We start from the raw sequence: 17,014 nt of genomic DNA on the forward strand, positions 1-17,014 counted from the left end.
TAGAAGTTGGATAATGCAACAAGATAATGATCCAAAAGACAAGAGTAAATCAACAACAGAATGGTTTGAAAAAAAAGAAAAGTAGCCTTTTGCAAAGGCCAAGTCAAAATCCTGACCTTAATCCTATAAAAATGTTGGGGAAGGACCTGAAGCAAGCAGTTCATGCAAGGAAGCCCACCAACATCCCAGAGTTGAAGCAGTTTTGTAAGGAGGAATAGTCTAAAATTCCTCCAAGCTGATGTGTAGGGCTGATCAACAATTAATGAAAATATTTGGTTGAAGTTATTGTTGTACAAGGGGGTCACACCAGTTACTGAAAGCAAAGGTTCACATACTTTTTCCAACAAATACATGTAATATTGGAACATTTTCTCAATAAATAAATGAACAAGTATAATGTTTTTTGTGTTATTTATTTAATTGGGTTGCCTTTGTCTAGTTTTAGGACTTACATGAAGATCTGGTCATATATTAGGTCATATTTATGCAGAAACAGAGAAAATTCTACAGGGTTCAGAAATGGTCTCGCACCATTGTACCTTCAGCCCTGTCAGTTTCCCAAGCACCCTTCCCTTAGTAATAGCAACAGCACTTACTTCTGTCCTGACACTCTGAAAATTCTGCATACTGTCTTCCACAGTAAAGGCTAATTCAAAGTACTTCAGTTCATCTGCCATTTCTTTGTCTCCCATTATGACCTATCTAGCATCATTTTCCAGTGGTCTGATATCCCCTCTCATGTCTCTTTTACTCTTTATATATCTGAAAAAACTTCTGGTATCCTTTCTTATATTATTGGAATAAAGGTCTGAAAAAGGCAAATGGAATTTAATGCAGCCAGGCTTCAGAGGACAAACCAGAGTTGGATTTACACAGTGAATGGTAGGGCACTGAGGTGTCTGGTACAACAAAGGGATCAGGGAATACAGATCCATAATTCCTTGAAAGTAGCATCACAGATCGATAGGGTCATAAAGAAAGCTTTTGATACATTGACCTTCATAAATCACTGTACCGAGTACAGTAGTTGGGATGTTATGTTGAAGTTATATAAGATATTGGTGAGGCCTAATTTGGAGTATTTGTGTGCAGTTTTGGGCACCTACCTACAGGAAATATGAAAATAAGATTGAAAGAGTGCAGAGAAAATTTACAAGGATGTTGCCAGGATGTGAGGACCTGACTTACAGGGAAAGGGTAAGTAGATTGAGAGGAGATTTGATAGAGCTATACAAAATTATGAGAGGTATAGATAGGGTAAATCACAACAGGCTTTTTCCACAGTTGGGTGGGACTACAACTAGAGGTCATGGGTTAAGGGTGAAAGGGGAACATGAGGGCAAATCTCTTCACTCAGAGGGTGGTGACAGTGTGGAACAAGTGGTGGATGCCAGTCTGATTTTAACATCTAAGAAAAATTTGGATAGATACACAGATAGGAGGGGTATGGATGGCTATGGTCCAGGTTCAGGTTGATGGGACTAGGCAAATTAATAGATCAGCACGGAATAGATGGACCAAAGGGACTGTTTCGGTGCAGCGTATAATATAGACACATTCCCATTCATTCCAGTGCCAACTAATGATACTATTATATCAGCCTTAACCATTAACTCAGGCAACTCATTCCACAGACTCATCACCCTCAGTGTGAAAAAATTGCCCCTCAGGTACCGTTTTAAATCCTCCCCTACTTATTTGTCTCTTTCTGTCCTTAAGGAACATAAGATTCCTGCTTTTTGTGTCATCAGACAATCCTCAAACACTTTGTTCTCTCTCCTAGGGTGAAGCATCCAAACATATTGCAACTGGTGGATGTCTTTGAAACGCGCAAGGAATATTTCATCTTCCTGGAACTGTGAGTGAACTGTAACAGATTCAGGGGTGGAAAGGTGGGGTGGAGATCACCTGAGTGAATTGTATCAGAGATAGGTGGGAGAGTGGGGGAGATCACCTGTGAGAGAGGGGTGGAATTCAGGGTTGGTAGGTTAAATATGATGGCAGAATATAGAATTAATGGTAAGACTCTTGGCAATGTGGAGGATCAAAGGGATCTTGGGGTCCGAATCTATAGGACACTCAAAGCTGCTGTGCAGGTTGACTCTGTGGTTAAGAAGGCATACAGTGCATTGGCCTTCATCAATCGTGGAGCCGAGAGGTAATGTTCCAGCTATATAGGACCCTGGTCAGACCCCGCTTGGAGTACTGTGCTCAGTTCTGGTCACCTCATCATAGGAAGGGTGTGGAAACTATAGAAAGGGTGCAGGGGAGATTTACAAGGATGTTGCCTGAATTGGGGAGCATGCCTTATGAGAATAGGCTGAGTGAACTCGGCCCTTTTTCCTTGGAGTGACAGAGGATGAGAGGTGACCTGATAGAGGTGTATAAGATGATGAGAGGCATTGATCGTGTGGATAGTCAGAGGCTTTTTCCCAGGGCTAGAATGGCTAGCACGAGAGGGCACAGTTTTAAGGTGCTTGAAAGTAGGTACAGAGGAGATGTCAGGGGTAAGTTTTTTACGCAGAGAGTGGTGAGTGCGTGGAATGGGCTGCCAGCGACGGTGGTGGAGGCGGATACGATAGGGTCTTTTAAGAGACTCCTGGAGGAGGGCTATGGGTAACCGTATGTAATTTCTAAGGTAAGGACCTGTTTGGCACAGCTTCGTGGGCTGAAAGGCCTGTGTTGTGCTGTAGGTTTTCTATGTTTCTATGGAAAGGTGGGGGGTGGGGGGAGATCACCTGTGAGTGAATTGTATCAGAGATGGGTGGAAGAGTGAGGGAGATTACCTGTGCATAAATTGTAATAGAGACAGGGGTGGGGGAGTAAGGGAGATCACCTGTGAGTGAATTGTAACAGAGACAGGGGTGGGAGAATGAGGGAGATCACCCGTGATCATAGACGAGTGGGAGGGTGGGAGAGATCACCTGTGACTGAATTGTATATAATAGCTTATATGCATAGATTGATTGTATGTGCTTAAGTGATGCTAGGCTGTACATAGAGTCATAGAACACTAGAGCACAGAAATGAGCCTTCAGCTCATTTAGTCTGTGAGAAGCCATTAATGTACTTTGTCCTATCCCTCAATACCTTTACCATCCATGTACCTATTGAAATTTCTCTCAAATACTGAAATCCACCCTGCATCCACCACTTATGCTAGCAACTCATTCCACACTGTCACCACGCTCTGAGAAAAGAAGGTCCACCTCCTTTTCCCCTTAAATATTTCACCTTTTCTCTTAACCCATGACCTCTAGTTGTAGTTTCACTCAGCCTCACAGGAAAGAGCCTATCTATACCCCTCATAATCTCCTCTCAGTCTTCTATGTTCTAAAGAATAAAGTCCTAACCTATTCAACATTTCCCTTAATTAGGTCCTCAAGCGCTGGCAGCATCCTTGTAAATTTTCTTCAATCTTATTTACATCTTTCCTGTAGATAATGACCAAATTTGCACATAGCACTCCCAATTAGGCCTCACCAAAGCCTTATACAATTTCAACATAACATCGTAACTCCTATACTCAATACATTGATAATGAAGGCCAATGTGCCAGCAGATTTCTTTATGAACTGATATACCTGTGATGCCACTTTCAATTAATTATTGACCTGTATTCCCATATTCCTTTGCTCTACCTTACTCCTCAGTGCCCTACTGCTCACTGTGTAAGACCTCCACTGGTCAGTCCTCCCAAAGACCTCAAATCCCATCGGCCATTTTTCAGCCCATTTTTCCAGCTGGTCCAGATCCCGTTGCAAGCTCTGATAGTCTTCTTCACTATCTACTACACCCCTAGTCTTGGTGTCAGCAAATTTGTTGATTTAGTTTATCACATTATCAAGATTGTTGATATAGAAATACAACCAACAACAGACCCAGTACTGATCCCTGCAGCACACCACTAGTCACAGGCCTCCAGACAGAGAGGCAACCATCTACAACCACTTTCTAGCTTTTCCCACAAAGACAATATCTAATTTAATTTACTACGTTATCTTGAATACCAAGTGACTAAACCTTCTTGATCAACCTCCCATGCAGCACCTTGTCAAAGGTCTTGCTAAAGTCCATGTAGACAATGTAAAGTCCAGGTATATAACCATAATTTATACTTTTTATTATTTATTTATTTATATTTATTTAGTGACGCAGCATTGAGTAGGTCCTTCTGAGTCTTCAATGACCAATTACCCTACTGGGTACGTCTTTGAACTGTGAGAGGAAATGCAGCATTTGGAGAATACTCATGAATTCCATGGGGAGGTCATACAGACTCCTTACAGATGCGGTCAGAATTGAACTCTAAACTCCAGAACGCCAAGCTGTAACAGAATCGTGCTACCGTGGCAATGCATTACATGTATTATGTATTGCAATATACTACTGTCTCAAAAAAAAATTCATGACACAAGCCAGTGACATTAATTCTGATTCTGATTCTGATTCTGATTCTAAGATTGTTGCTTCAAATCCTCTTCATTAATTACAGGTTGCTTTGGCCAGTCCTGAATTTCCACATAAATTAATTCTTTCTGCTAAGAATCAGCAGTGAGCATGGGTCCTAAGAGTTTTATACACAAGTTTCTGAATCAGAATCAGATTTATTGTCACTGACATTAGTTGTGAAATGTGTTGTCTTGTTGCAGCAGTACATGCTGGCATAACAAATTACCATAATGTATAATACTATATAAACAGTGCAAAACACGAATAATAAAGTTATGTTCATGGGTTCATAAACTGTTTAGAAATCTGATGATGGAGGAGAAGAAGCTGGTCCTAAATCATTAAGTGTGTGCCTTCAGGTTCCTATACCTCCTTCTTGATGGTAGTAATGAGAAGAGGGCACGTCTTGGGTAAAAGCGATCCTTAATAATAGATGCTGTCACTTCGAGGCATGTCTTTTTGAAGATGTCCTTGATATGGGGGAGGCGTGCTCGTGATAGAGCTGGCTCAGTCTACAACCCACTGAAACTTCTTACAACTCTATGAATTGGAGCCTCAATACCAGATGGTGATGCGAACAGTCGGAATGCGAACAGTACATCTGTAGAAATTTGCTAATCTTTGGTGACATATCAAATGGCATGCAGGTTTGTTATGATGTGTAAGTATTACAGAAGGTGACTGAGCAACTCTAAGACAATCTCCTTCACTTTTGTTCCTGTGAAAGCGTTTATTAGTGTTTACGTGCAAACTCCACACAGAACGCACCAGAGCTAGGACTGAAGTCAGATCACTGGAACTGTGAGGCAGCAGTTCTATTAGCTATGTCACTATACCATCATTAGGACTTTCACAGGGGAACTGAATAGGCATATTGGAAAATAATTTTCAGCTAACTGGAATCACTCAAAAAAGAGCCACCACAGACTTGATGATCCGAGCTGCATCTTTTAGTGTTACAGTCATTTTATACATTCCTTTAATATCAGGAACTACTTGCCGATGTTACCCATGTACTAAGCTACAGTGAAAGGCTTGTTTTGTATGCTGTTTCTACAGTTTAAATTATTACACAGTGTAAGGTAAAACAACAACAATGCAGAATAAAGTGTAACAACTACAGAGAAAGTGCAATAAAATGCAGGATCGTAACGAGGTGGATTATGAGATCAAGAGTCCATTTTATTGTACAAGAGATCCAGTCAAGAGTCTGATAACAGTGGGATAGAAGCAGTCCTTGAGCTTGGTGGTACAGGCTTTCAGGTGTTTGTATCTTCTACCTGATAGGAGAGGGGGGAGAAAAGAGCATGTCCTGTGTGGGTGGGGTCATTGTTTATGCTGGCTGCTTTACTGAGGCAGTGTGTAGTTTAGACAGTCCATAGAGAGAGAGGCTGGTTCCCATGATGTGCAGAGCTGTGCCCACAACTCTCTGCAGTTTATTGCATATCACAGGCATAACAGTTGCCATTTCAATATGTTATGTGTCCAGGTATGATGCTTGCTATGGTGAATTAATAAATACAGGTAAGGGTCAAAGGGTACATGGCCAATTTCTTTAGAAGTATTGGTGAGCTTTCTTGATCGTGACATCAAGAGGTTGGAGAAGTTAATGTGAAGAGGTTGTCAATACATAATTTAATAATTTGAAGTTTAAGGTTCTGCTGGATATCTACAAGGGATGATTAATAAGTTCGTGGCCTAAGACTGAAGGAGATGGGTTATTAACTTCAAACTTTCTGCATAATCACTCAAAGAGTTGACCTGCACATGCACGTAACGAAAGCTATATAACTCATCTCCTTCTTCCTTAGGCCACGAACGTATCAATCACTCCGGCTGTGGATCACTTTCTGGAGGTCCAAGATGCCGACTTCTACAAAGAAGGGATCCATACGTTCCACGACCGCTGGACTAAGTGTGTAAATGTAGGAGGGGACTATGTTGAAAAATAAACGTACTAGGTTTTCTAAAATTGACTCCTACCTTAGCCACAAACGTAGCAATCACCCCTCGTATGTGAGTAGTGGGTTGTGCCCCTACTGACCAATAATGTGATGAATATCAAAAAGAGATTTGCGGTTCAATCGTTGAAATGTATTTGGTCTGACATTTTGTACTCTGCAGTTTCACTGACTGGTATTAAAAACTCCAGGGTTTGATTCTGTAGGAGGAATATTTAGCATAGGCCAGCGTCCCTGAGGAGGCTTTGATGTAGTCATCACTCTGGAAGGCAACCAAAAGCTTTGCATTAAGGAAGCTGGAAGAAACAGCATCACCTGAAGCAAAGCTGTGTATTGTATTTGGACAAGACTGCAGGGTGTTTAGTGGCTGAAAGTTTGTCAATAATTAGCTGAAAGGATTTTCAGGGATTGCTCACTGCCTAGTTTCTTAATCACCATTCTGATCACAAGATTAGTTGAGAATTGGCACTGCCAGAACCCAAGAGATGTCAGCCTCTTACTGCAGCTTTGATTACCTTTGCTGAAGCAAAGACATCAGTGCCAGGTGACATGCATCGGCAGTACGATACTAATAGCGAAGGGGGCTTCCTTAGTTCATCCTATCACATCAGTTAATTTCATTATGAGTGTACACATGTTACAGGAATTGAATCCATAAAGTGCTTTCAACTCAAGCAGAATGAGTGCAGATAATCCTCAACAATCCTGTGTTTATTGAGAAATAAACACAGACACAGGTCCCTAGGCCTGTCAAAGTCCATGCTCACATCAACCATTTACATTAATCGTACATTCATCCCATCTTTTATTTAAGATTCAGGATTGTTTAATGCCATTTCCAGTACACAAGTGTAAAGGAGAATGAAATAATTGTTACTCCAGATCCAATGCAGTATAAATAAAACACAAAAATAGATAACAATAACACAAACAACAATAATCATAATACACAGTAAGAATAAATACACAAGATAGCTTATATACATTGATTGTATGTTCATAAAGTGATGCTACGATGTACATAATGTATCACGGTCCCAACTGAGCAGTGGCAGGCATCCAAGTTTCGGCTCTCCAATTCCCTGGATTATGGTTAGGGGCCGCTGTCCCTTTAAAACTTAGACTGTCAATTATCACCTGCCACATTCCTTCATAGAAACTCTGTACTTAAAGGCCTTGTGCTGAGTTCCATTTCTGGTACTACTGTTTGTATTCTTGTTTATTTTGAGTCTGAGTCAATTCTAGACCTTACTCTACATTTGGCTTTACCTCCATCCATAGCTCTCTCATTACAGAATGATTGAGCCCTCGTGAACCCAGCAGAGTATGAAAGTTTGTGACTGCCTGGGACTACGAGGGAGCAATTGTAGGCAGACACAACAAAATGCTTCAGAAGATCCTCTCCACCCTCTAGAAACGCTCCAACTCCAGTAGTCAGGATTCTGGTTCGGCCAGAGTGGCTGCCAGTTCCCGGCATGTTCAAGCTGGAGACTCCGTCAATACTCATGAAGGATCACTGCATGTATGGCTCCCGAGTCGTATAATGGTAACCCCAAAGAACGCTGAGAATTCATGGTACAACACTCCTTAAGTTACAGCCATCCAAGTATCTATTGGAATGCAGTAAGATACCTATATCATCTCGCTCCCTACTGTAACAGCCCTTGCCTTAGCCACTACACTCTGGCAAAAGGGTTCACCCATCTGTGCTAGTGCAGACCTTTTCTCAGAGACTTTGAGGAGGGTGTTCTATCATCCCACTGAAGGATATGGGACAACTTGTTCAGGGGAATCGGTCTGTGGTCAATGAGTTCAGAGAATTTTGTTCCTTGACCACAAAGAAGGGTTGGAATATGGAAGCACTAAACGCTCTATTCCATAATGGATTGAGTGACGAGCTAAAGGATGCCCTTGTGCCCGTGAACTTGTGAAGGATCTAGAGGGTATTCTGGACCTGGTGATGTGACTCAGTAAGTGAGTAACAGAAAGGAGAAGGGATAGATGAAGGAGATTATTACATAAGAAATAGGAGCAAGAATAGTCCATCTGGCCCATTCAGCCTGCTCTGCCATTCCATAAGATCATGACTGATCTGGCCATGGACTCATCTCCACCTACCTGTCTTTTTCCCATAATCCTTAATTCCCCTACTGTATAAAAATCTATCCAACCTTGTCTTAAATATATCTACTGAGGTAGCTTTCACTGCTTCACTGGGCAGAGAATTCCAAAGGTTCACCACTCTCTTGGAAAAGTAGTTCCTCCTCATCTCTATCCTAAATCTACTCCCCCGAATCTATGAGGGAGGCTATGTTCCATTGTTCTAGTCTCATCTACCAGTGGAAACAACTTTCCTGCCTCCATCTTATCTATCCCTTTCATAAGTTTGTATGTTCCTATAAGATCTTCTCTCACTCTTCTGAATTCCAGTGTCTGCAGTACCAGGTTCTCAATCTCCCCTCACCTCTGGTATCAACCTGGTGAACTTCCTCTGTACCACCTCCAAAGCCAGTAGTATCCTTCTTCAAGTAAGGAGACCAGAACTGCATGCAGTACGTCAGGTGCAGCCTCACCTGCACCCTGTACAGTTGTAGCATAACCTCCCTGCTTTTCAATTCAATCCCTCTAGCAATGAAGGTCAGCATTCATTTGCCACCTTGATAGCCGGTGCACCTGCAAACCAGCCTTTTGTGATTCATGCACAAGCACTCCCAAGTCCCTCTGCACAGCAACATGCTGCAGTTTTTTGCCATTTAAATGATAATCTGCTCTCTCATTTTTCTTTCCAAAGTAGATAACCTTGCATTTACCAACATTGTACTCCATCTGCCAGACCCTTGCCTGCTCACAACTTATCTATATCTCTCTGCAGACTCTCCGTATCTTCTGCACAATTTGCTTTTCCACTCAATTTAGTACCATCATTAAACTTAGATACACTACACTCGGTCCCCTCTTCCAGATCGTTAATTTATATCATGAACGGTTGCGAGTCCAGCACCAAAACCTGCGGCACTCTGTTCACCACTGATTGCCAGCCAGAGTAACACCCATGTATCCCAACTCTCTGTTTTCTATTAGTTAACCAATCCCCTGTCTATGCTAATACATCACCCCCAACTCTATGCATCCTTATCTTATGAATAAGTCTTTTGTGTGGCACCTTCTTGAACACCTTCTGGAAATTCCATTTCTTTCCAGATGCCTTGCTATTTCTTCTTTAATGATAGCTTCAAGCATTTTCCCAACTACAGATGTTAAACTAACTGGCCTATATTTACCTGCCTTTTGCCTACATCCTTTTTTGAACAGTGGAGTGACATTTGCCATCTTCCAATCTACCAGGACGTACCCAGAGTCCAGAGAATTTTGGTAAATCATCACCGAAGTCTCTACTATAACATCTGCCATTTCTTTCAGTACCCTGGAATGCATTCCATCAGGACCAGGGGACTTATTTATCTTCAGGCCCACAAGTTTGCTCAGCACTACTTCTTTAGTGATAGCAGAGGTTCTCACCTCCCATCGCATACATAGCGTCTCTCTTTGGTATGTTAGATGTGTCCTCCACAGTGAAGACCAACATAAAATAGTCATTCAAAGCCTCTGCTATTTCCTCATTATCCACTATCAATTCCCCCTCCTCATCCTCCAAGGGACCTACATTCACTTCAGCCACCCTTTTCTGCTTTATATTAGTGTAAAAACTTTTACTATCCGTTTTTATATGTTGTGCTAGTTTATATGTTGTTCTAGCTTCCCTTCCTTTATTGCTCACTTTGTTGCTTTTTAAAGTTTTCCCAATCTTCCAGTTTCCCACTACTCTTGGCAACTCTTGCATGAGCTTTTAGTTTGACGCCTTCTTTTATTTCCTTAGTTATTCAAGGCTGACTCTCCCCACCCTTAATGTCCTTGTTTTTAACTGGAACATTTTTGTTGAGGACCGTAAATAATCTCTTTGAAAGTCTTCAACTGTTCCTCAATTGTCCCACCATATAGCCTGTGTTCCCAGTCTACACCAGCCAAATCCTCCCTCATCCCATTGTAGTCATGTTGTTTAGGCATAGTACACTGATTTTAGATTGAGCTACTGCAGCTACCATTTGAATGAGAAATTTAATCGTACTGTGATCACTAATTTTACCTTTCTCATTGCACAGGACCAGATTAAAGATAGCACGTTCCCTTGTAGGTTCAGAAACATGCTGAAAGTACTCACCCCTGACTATCCTTTGTCCTCTCCAATCCCCCAGGCTAGGTCTCCTCCTTGACCATCGCTGATCCCAGCCTCTGAGTCGCCTATGCAATCGGGCTGGACCAGGCTCACTCGAGCTGAAAGACTGAAGGAGGGAGAGGTGCTGCACTTACTGTGGAGAGGCCAAACATTATTGTACCTCTTGTCCCAAGCTGCCAGGAAACTCCTGGGACCATCCAGCATAGGGAGTTTTGTAATGGTTGCTGGCCTCACTCCCAGTTCATCTCCCTCCGGAGTGGTGCTCCATGTGTCAGTTTCATGGAGAGATCAAAAACATTCCCTAGATGCCTTTATTGACTCAGACGCAGTGGGGAAATTTTTGGACCTCAGACTGATTAAAAATCCTCTTTTCGCATCTCAACTAGTGGCTTATTGCCATGGCCCTGGATGGAAGACTTTTGGTATCAGAGCAGATCAACAACCAAACATCGCAACTTAAGTTTAAGACTGGCCAGCAATTCAGCTCCATCTCATTTGCTTCCCAGGAATACCATTCATTGTGGGTCATCCCTGGCTGTCATCCCACAACCCGAGAGTCAACTGAAGTTCTGGTGTCATTCTGGGTGGATCAAGGCAGTGCTAAAAGAAATGTCTCTAAAAGGGCCTTCTGAATTACCTTGTGAGTTTACTTCTGAGAGTACCCCTGGATGCCTCCTGAATTAGCTTTTGAACCTTCCACCTCTAACCCCAGTGAATCACATTTGTCTCAATGTCCCCCAGAAAATTCAGACCTGCTGGAGGTCTTAAACCAGAAGAGGTCATCACTCTACCACCTCACCAGGTCTATGACCATGCCATCAATCTGCTACCAGGTACTTGTCTTTGGGGATAGCTCTACTCTCTATTGGCCCCAAAGAGAAAAGCCATTGAGGACTATATCCAAGAATCTATGTGTTCTAGGTTTACTGAACAATCCACATCTCCCACTGGGGCCAGGTTTTTCTGTGTCACCAAAAAGGATGGTGGACTAAGGCCCTGCATAGACTAGTGGGGGCGAAATAAGAATACTGTTAAAAAACTAGTATCCTCTCACTGTCATGAACATGGCCTTTGAGCTTCTCCAGGGAGCTACAGTATTTACCAATTTGGACCTATTAAACAACCACAACCTAATCTGTATTCATGAGGGAGACGAATGAAAAACTGCATTCAACACACCAGTGGGCCACTATGAATACCAGGTGATACCTTATTTCAAGCCTTCGTCAATGACGTGCTCTGGGAGACACTACACCACCTGGAGTGGCAACCTGATCTAGGTGGAGTTTACGCACAACGCACTTCAGCATTCCGCCTATCAGGATGTTCCTTTCAAATGCCAATTCGGGTACCATCCTCTGCTGTTCCTGAAACAAGAAGTGGAGGTGAAGGTTCCATCAGTGGACCAACTAGGCCAGAAACGTGTTAAGGCGAGAGAGACATTATTGGTCAATCACAGCAAGAATGAGATTAGGACAACCACTGGAGAAGACAGGGAACAGCAGGGCTTTTGATCTGTGGGCCTGGCTCCCAGCTAGAGATCTCCCCATGCAGGTTGAATCCAGACACTTGGCCCCTCATTACATTGGTCCAATCAAAATCCTGCTACCAGTAGGCAACCCAGTTACCTATTGTCCTCTACTCCAGAACACCATGCGGATTCACCCTACATTCCACATATCCCATCTCAAGCCCTTGAGTGCCAGCCCCTTGGTGCCAGTTCTCAAATTTCCTCCACCTCCCAGAATTGTTGAAGGACAACCTACCTACGCAGTCCAGCGGCCATTGTTTGAGGTAAAAGGCAGTACCGCTCGAATTGGGAGAGATATGGTCCTGAAGAAAGAAGCTGGATTCCTTCATGGACTCTTCCTTGATAGAGGACCAGCACCATCCTGCTTGCTCTGGGCCATTGGGAACAGCCTGTAGGAGGTGGAGTCTGTCAGGGTCCCGAATGAACAGTGGGAAGCATCCAAGTTTTGGCACCCCAATTCCCCAGTATATGGTTAGCTGCCACTGCCCCTTTAAGACTTAGGCTGTCATTAATTGCCTTCCTTATTCCTTCATGGAAAGTTTGCACTTAAAAGCCTTGTGCTGAGCACTCAGTGCTCAGGGGTTCCATTTCTAGTACTACTGTCTGTGATTTTATCCTTTAAATTTTGTTTGTTTATTTAGAATCTGAGTCTATTCTAGATCTTACTTTGCATTTAGGTTCACCACCATCCGTAGCTCTTATTACATAAGGTGACTGACAGGAAATAATAAAGTTGTGCTAGAGTTAGTGGGTGGAGGTGTTGATCAGCCTTACTGCTTGGGGAAAATAACTTTTTGAGTCTGGTGGTCCGGGCGTGGATACTACGTAGCCTCCTCCCTGATGGGAGTGTTTCAAGCTGTCTCTGAACAGGGTGTGTGGGATCCTTCACAATGTTACTGGCCCTTTTCTGACACCTTTCTGTATGTATGTCTTTGATGGAGGTAGGCTGATGCTAGTGGAGCATTTTGCAGTTTTAGAGCTTGTTGCAGAGCTTTCCTGTTTGCTGCATTGCAGTTTCTGTACCAAGTAGTGATGTGATTGTTAGGATGTTCTCTACTGCACATCTGTAGAATGCCATGCAAAGCCCAGCTCTCTTCAGCCTCTTCAGAAAACAGAGGCAATGGTGAGCTTTCTTGACTGTGTAGAATATGTTCTGGTACCATGAGAGGCTGTGTGAGATGTGCGCTCCCAGGATATTGAAACCGCTCACAGTTTCCACTGCTGTGCTGCCCATGTAAAAAGGGGTGTGAGTGGTATGAGTTCTCCTGAAGTCGATAGCTATCTCCCTTGTCTTGTTGACATTAAGGAAGGGGTTATTTGCCTGTCATCAGGCTCTGAATTCTTCCACCTGCCATCATTCTTGGTCAAGTCCTCCAAGATAAGTCCGCTCCTACCTATATTTCGCAATGACCAATTAACTCACCAAACTGTCTGTCTTTGGGATGTGGAAGAAAATCAGAGCACCTGGAGGAAACCCACACAGCACATGGCGAACGTGCAAACTCCACACAGACAACACCTCAGGTGGGAATTGAACTGGCAGCTGAGAGGAAAACCTGAGTGCAGCCTCCTTGTTTAGTTTTGAAGGCAGTGACTTCCTACCAGAATTTGTTTCCTCCAGCTGTTTTCAGTTAACTTTGGACTTCATTTGTTTACCTTTCAAAGAGATATGCCTCAAATAACTAATCTGACACGTCTATTGCTTCTTCATGCCATGTGTCCTCTCTGAACCCCTCCCTTACCGTTACCTGCTGGGAGCTGTGTGACTGGGCTCTACCTGAGCATGGATGCAGATACCTTAATCACTTGTTGTTGCTGAGAGAGAAGCAGTAGTAATACCTTCATTGGAATAGTAAATGACTGAAAGTCTTGTTTTGTCCTTCCATACACAGATATTGGTGCTGGTACTGACCCCGTCCCTCTGCCTGCAGGCCCTGTCCAGACTGATGAGATCTGTAGTGATTTATTGTTTTCCTGACTTTCTGAAAATTTCCACAAACTGACTTCATCCAACCCCACAGCAAGCTTTTAATAATTCTATTTTGGAGGCTTCAGTGAAAAGAGACTTCACTCAGAGAAAGCAAAGCTCAAGATTTTTTTCTTGCTCTTCTTTATGTCGGCTCAGCTCCGTAGAGGTGACAGGCAGAATAGTGGATTGCTCCTCTTGCGGGATGTGGGAAGGCAGGGAGACCTCCAGTAACCCTGACCATTACAACTGCGAGAAGTGCATCCAGCTGCAGCTTCATGTTAAGCAGTTGGAGCTGGAATTGGATGAACTCTGGTTCATTCAGGAGGCTGAGGGGGTGATAGACAGGATATATAGAGGGGTAGTTGCACCCAAGGTGCAGGACACAGGAAACTGGGTGACAGGTAGGAAAGGGAAAGTGGCTAAGGAGCCACTGAGGAGTACCCTTGTGGCCTCCTGCCCCCACACCAACAAATGTGGATACTGTTGGTGGGGGGATGGTCTAACAGAGGAAAGTCACAGTGGTCAGGTCTCTGGCACTGAATCTGCCTCTGTGACTCACATAGGAAGGGGGAAGAAGAGGCACGCTGTGGTGATAGGAGAGGGGATCGGTTAGTTAGGGGAACAGACAGGAGGTTCTGTGGACAAGAATGAGATTCATAGATGGTATGTTGCTTCCTGGGTGCCAGGGTCCAGGACATCTCTGATCAAGTTCTCAGCATTCTTAAGTGGGAGGGTGAACAGCCAGAAGTTATAGTCCATGTAGGTACCAATGACATGGGTAGGGCGAGAGATGAGGTTTTTGCATAGAGAGTTCAGGGACATGGGTGCGAATGGGCAGGATCTCCAGGGTTGTGATCTCAGGATTGCTACCCATGCCATGTGCTAGTGTGGCCAGAACTAGTTTAATACATGGCTAAGGAGTTGGTATAGGACAGAGAGCATAGGGTTTTTAGGTCCCTTCCAGGGAAGGTGGGACCTGTACAGAAGGGATAGTCTGCACCTCAACTGGAGGGGGACTAATATCGTAGTGGGAAGATTGTGAACGCTGCAAGTGGGGTTTAAATTAGAGTTGCAGCAGGATGGGAACCAGAGTGCTAGAACAGTTAGTGGAGAAGTTGTGGAGGCAGATAGATGTTGGTAAGACCTCGTATAAAGTTAGGGATCAAAGGTCAAGCATGGTGCGACAAAATCAAAATGAGGGGAATACATGACTGAAGGTGCTGTATCTGAATGCGCACAATATACAGAATAAGGTGGATGAATTTGCAGCATAGTTGCAGATTAGCAGGTATGATGCTGTAGGCATCATGGAATTGCGGCTGAAAAGTTATAGCTCGAAGCTTAATGTCCAAGGATACATATTATATCAAAAGGAGAGGCAAGAAGGCAGAGGGACCAGTGTTGCTCTGTTGGTAAAACATGAAATCAAATCATTAGAAAGGGATAACAAAGGGTCTTGTGATCCAGTAGCACTTACATCTACACTGAGAGGGGAGACAACAAACAACTTGCTGGTTTACAATGTTAAAAGTCCGTTGTGTCACTTTTTCCAAGCTCTGTGCCCAACGATCTCGGGTCTCTGGGCACACAGCCTTAGATCTTTCAACTCCCATGACACACTGATCTCCTTCCCGGACACCGAGCTCCGATCCCCCCATCTCCAGAACCACGAAATCTCAGACCTCTGAAGACGAGTGAAGCTCTTAGGCTGCACCCTTGACGTGCCAAATAATGGCCAGTCGTGAAACCCCGAGAGTGGGTCCAATTCCCACAAAGAACCATAGTCAGCATGTAACTCCAGGTCAGGGTCTTCTAAAGAACACTGAAGGGGGAAAATAGAGACATTAAAGGTAGAAATAGAACTGTTTCCGAAGATGCAAGTAAGGAGTCACCGTTAGGAGAATGGGCAAGAAAGTGGAAAATTAAGTACAATGTTAGAAAGTGCATAGTCATGCACTTTGGTAGTAGAAATAAATGTGCAGACTATTTTCTAAACGGAGAGAAAATCCAAAAATCTGAGATGCAAAGGGACTTGGGAGTCCTTTTGCAAAACACCCTAAAGGTTAACTTACAGGTGGAGTTGATGGTGAGGAAGGCAGATGCAATGTTAGCATTCATTTCAAGAGGTCTAGAGTACAAGAGCAGAGATGCAATTCTGTGGCTTTATAAGGCACTGGTGAGACCTCACCATGAGTATGTTATCCATGTTGGGCTCTTTATCTGAAAAGAGATGTGCTGGCATTGGAGAGGGTTCAGAGGAGGTTCACAAGGATGATTCCGGGAATGAAAGTGTTATCACATGAGAAATGTTTTATGGCTCTGGGTCTGTACTTGGCTGGAATTTAGAAAGATGAGGGGACCTCATTTAAATATTTTGCATGTTGAGGGGCCCAGACAGAATAGATGGGTAAAAGTCATTTTTCCATGGTGAGGGTGTCTAGGACAAGAGGGCATTGCCTTAGGATTGGGGGGGGGGCGTCCATTTAAAGCAGAGATGCTGAGAAATTTCCTTAGCCAGAGGGTGGTGAATTTGTGGAATTTGTTGCCATATGCAGCTGTGGAGGCCAGGTCGTTGGGTGTATTTATGCAGAGATTGATAGGTTCCTGATTGGACATGGTTATGGGGAGAAGGCCGGGGAGTGGGACTGAGGAGGGGCAAAAAAGGATCAGCCATGAATGAATGGTGAAGCAGATTCGATGGGCCAAATGGCCTAATTCTGCTCCTATATCTTTTAGTCTTGTGGTCTAAAATCAGGTTGGTGCTGGATTCCAGGATAGGGTATTTCCAGAGTGCCTACAAGATGGCTTTTTAGAGCAGCTCGTGGTTGAACCTACAAGAAGATTAGCTATTCTGGATTGAGTGTTGT

The 17,014-nt window shown here is 43.5% G+C and overlaps 1 protein-coding gene across 2 annotated transcripts in view; it reads left to right on the plus strand.

Annotated features, from left to right (window-relative positions):
- Window positions 1-17,014, plus strand: part of camkva (CaM kinase-like vesicle-associated a) — a 231,384-nt gene that overhangs the window by 124,598 nt on the left and 89,772 nt on the right. For both annotated transcript variants that reach the window (XM_063067719.1, XM_063067720.1), the window contains exon 4: window positions 1,784-1,858. In XM_063067719.1, the coding sequence (XP_062923789.1) occupies window positions 1,784-1,858 (75 nt within the window). The remainder of the gene's footprint in view (window positions 1-1,783; window positions 1,859-17,014) is intronic.

The sequence above is a fragment of the Mobula hypostoma genome, chromosome 15 (assembly GCF_963921235.1).
Source record: "Mobula hypostoma chromosome 15, sMobHyp1.1, whole genome shotgun sequence".
NCBI lineage: Eukaryota > Metazoa > Chordata > Chondrichthyes > Myliobatiformes > Myliobatidae > Mobula > Mobula hypostoma.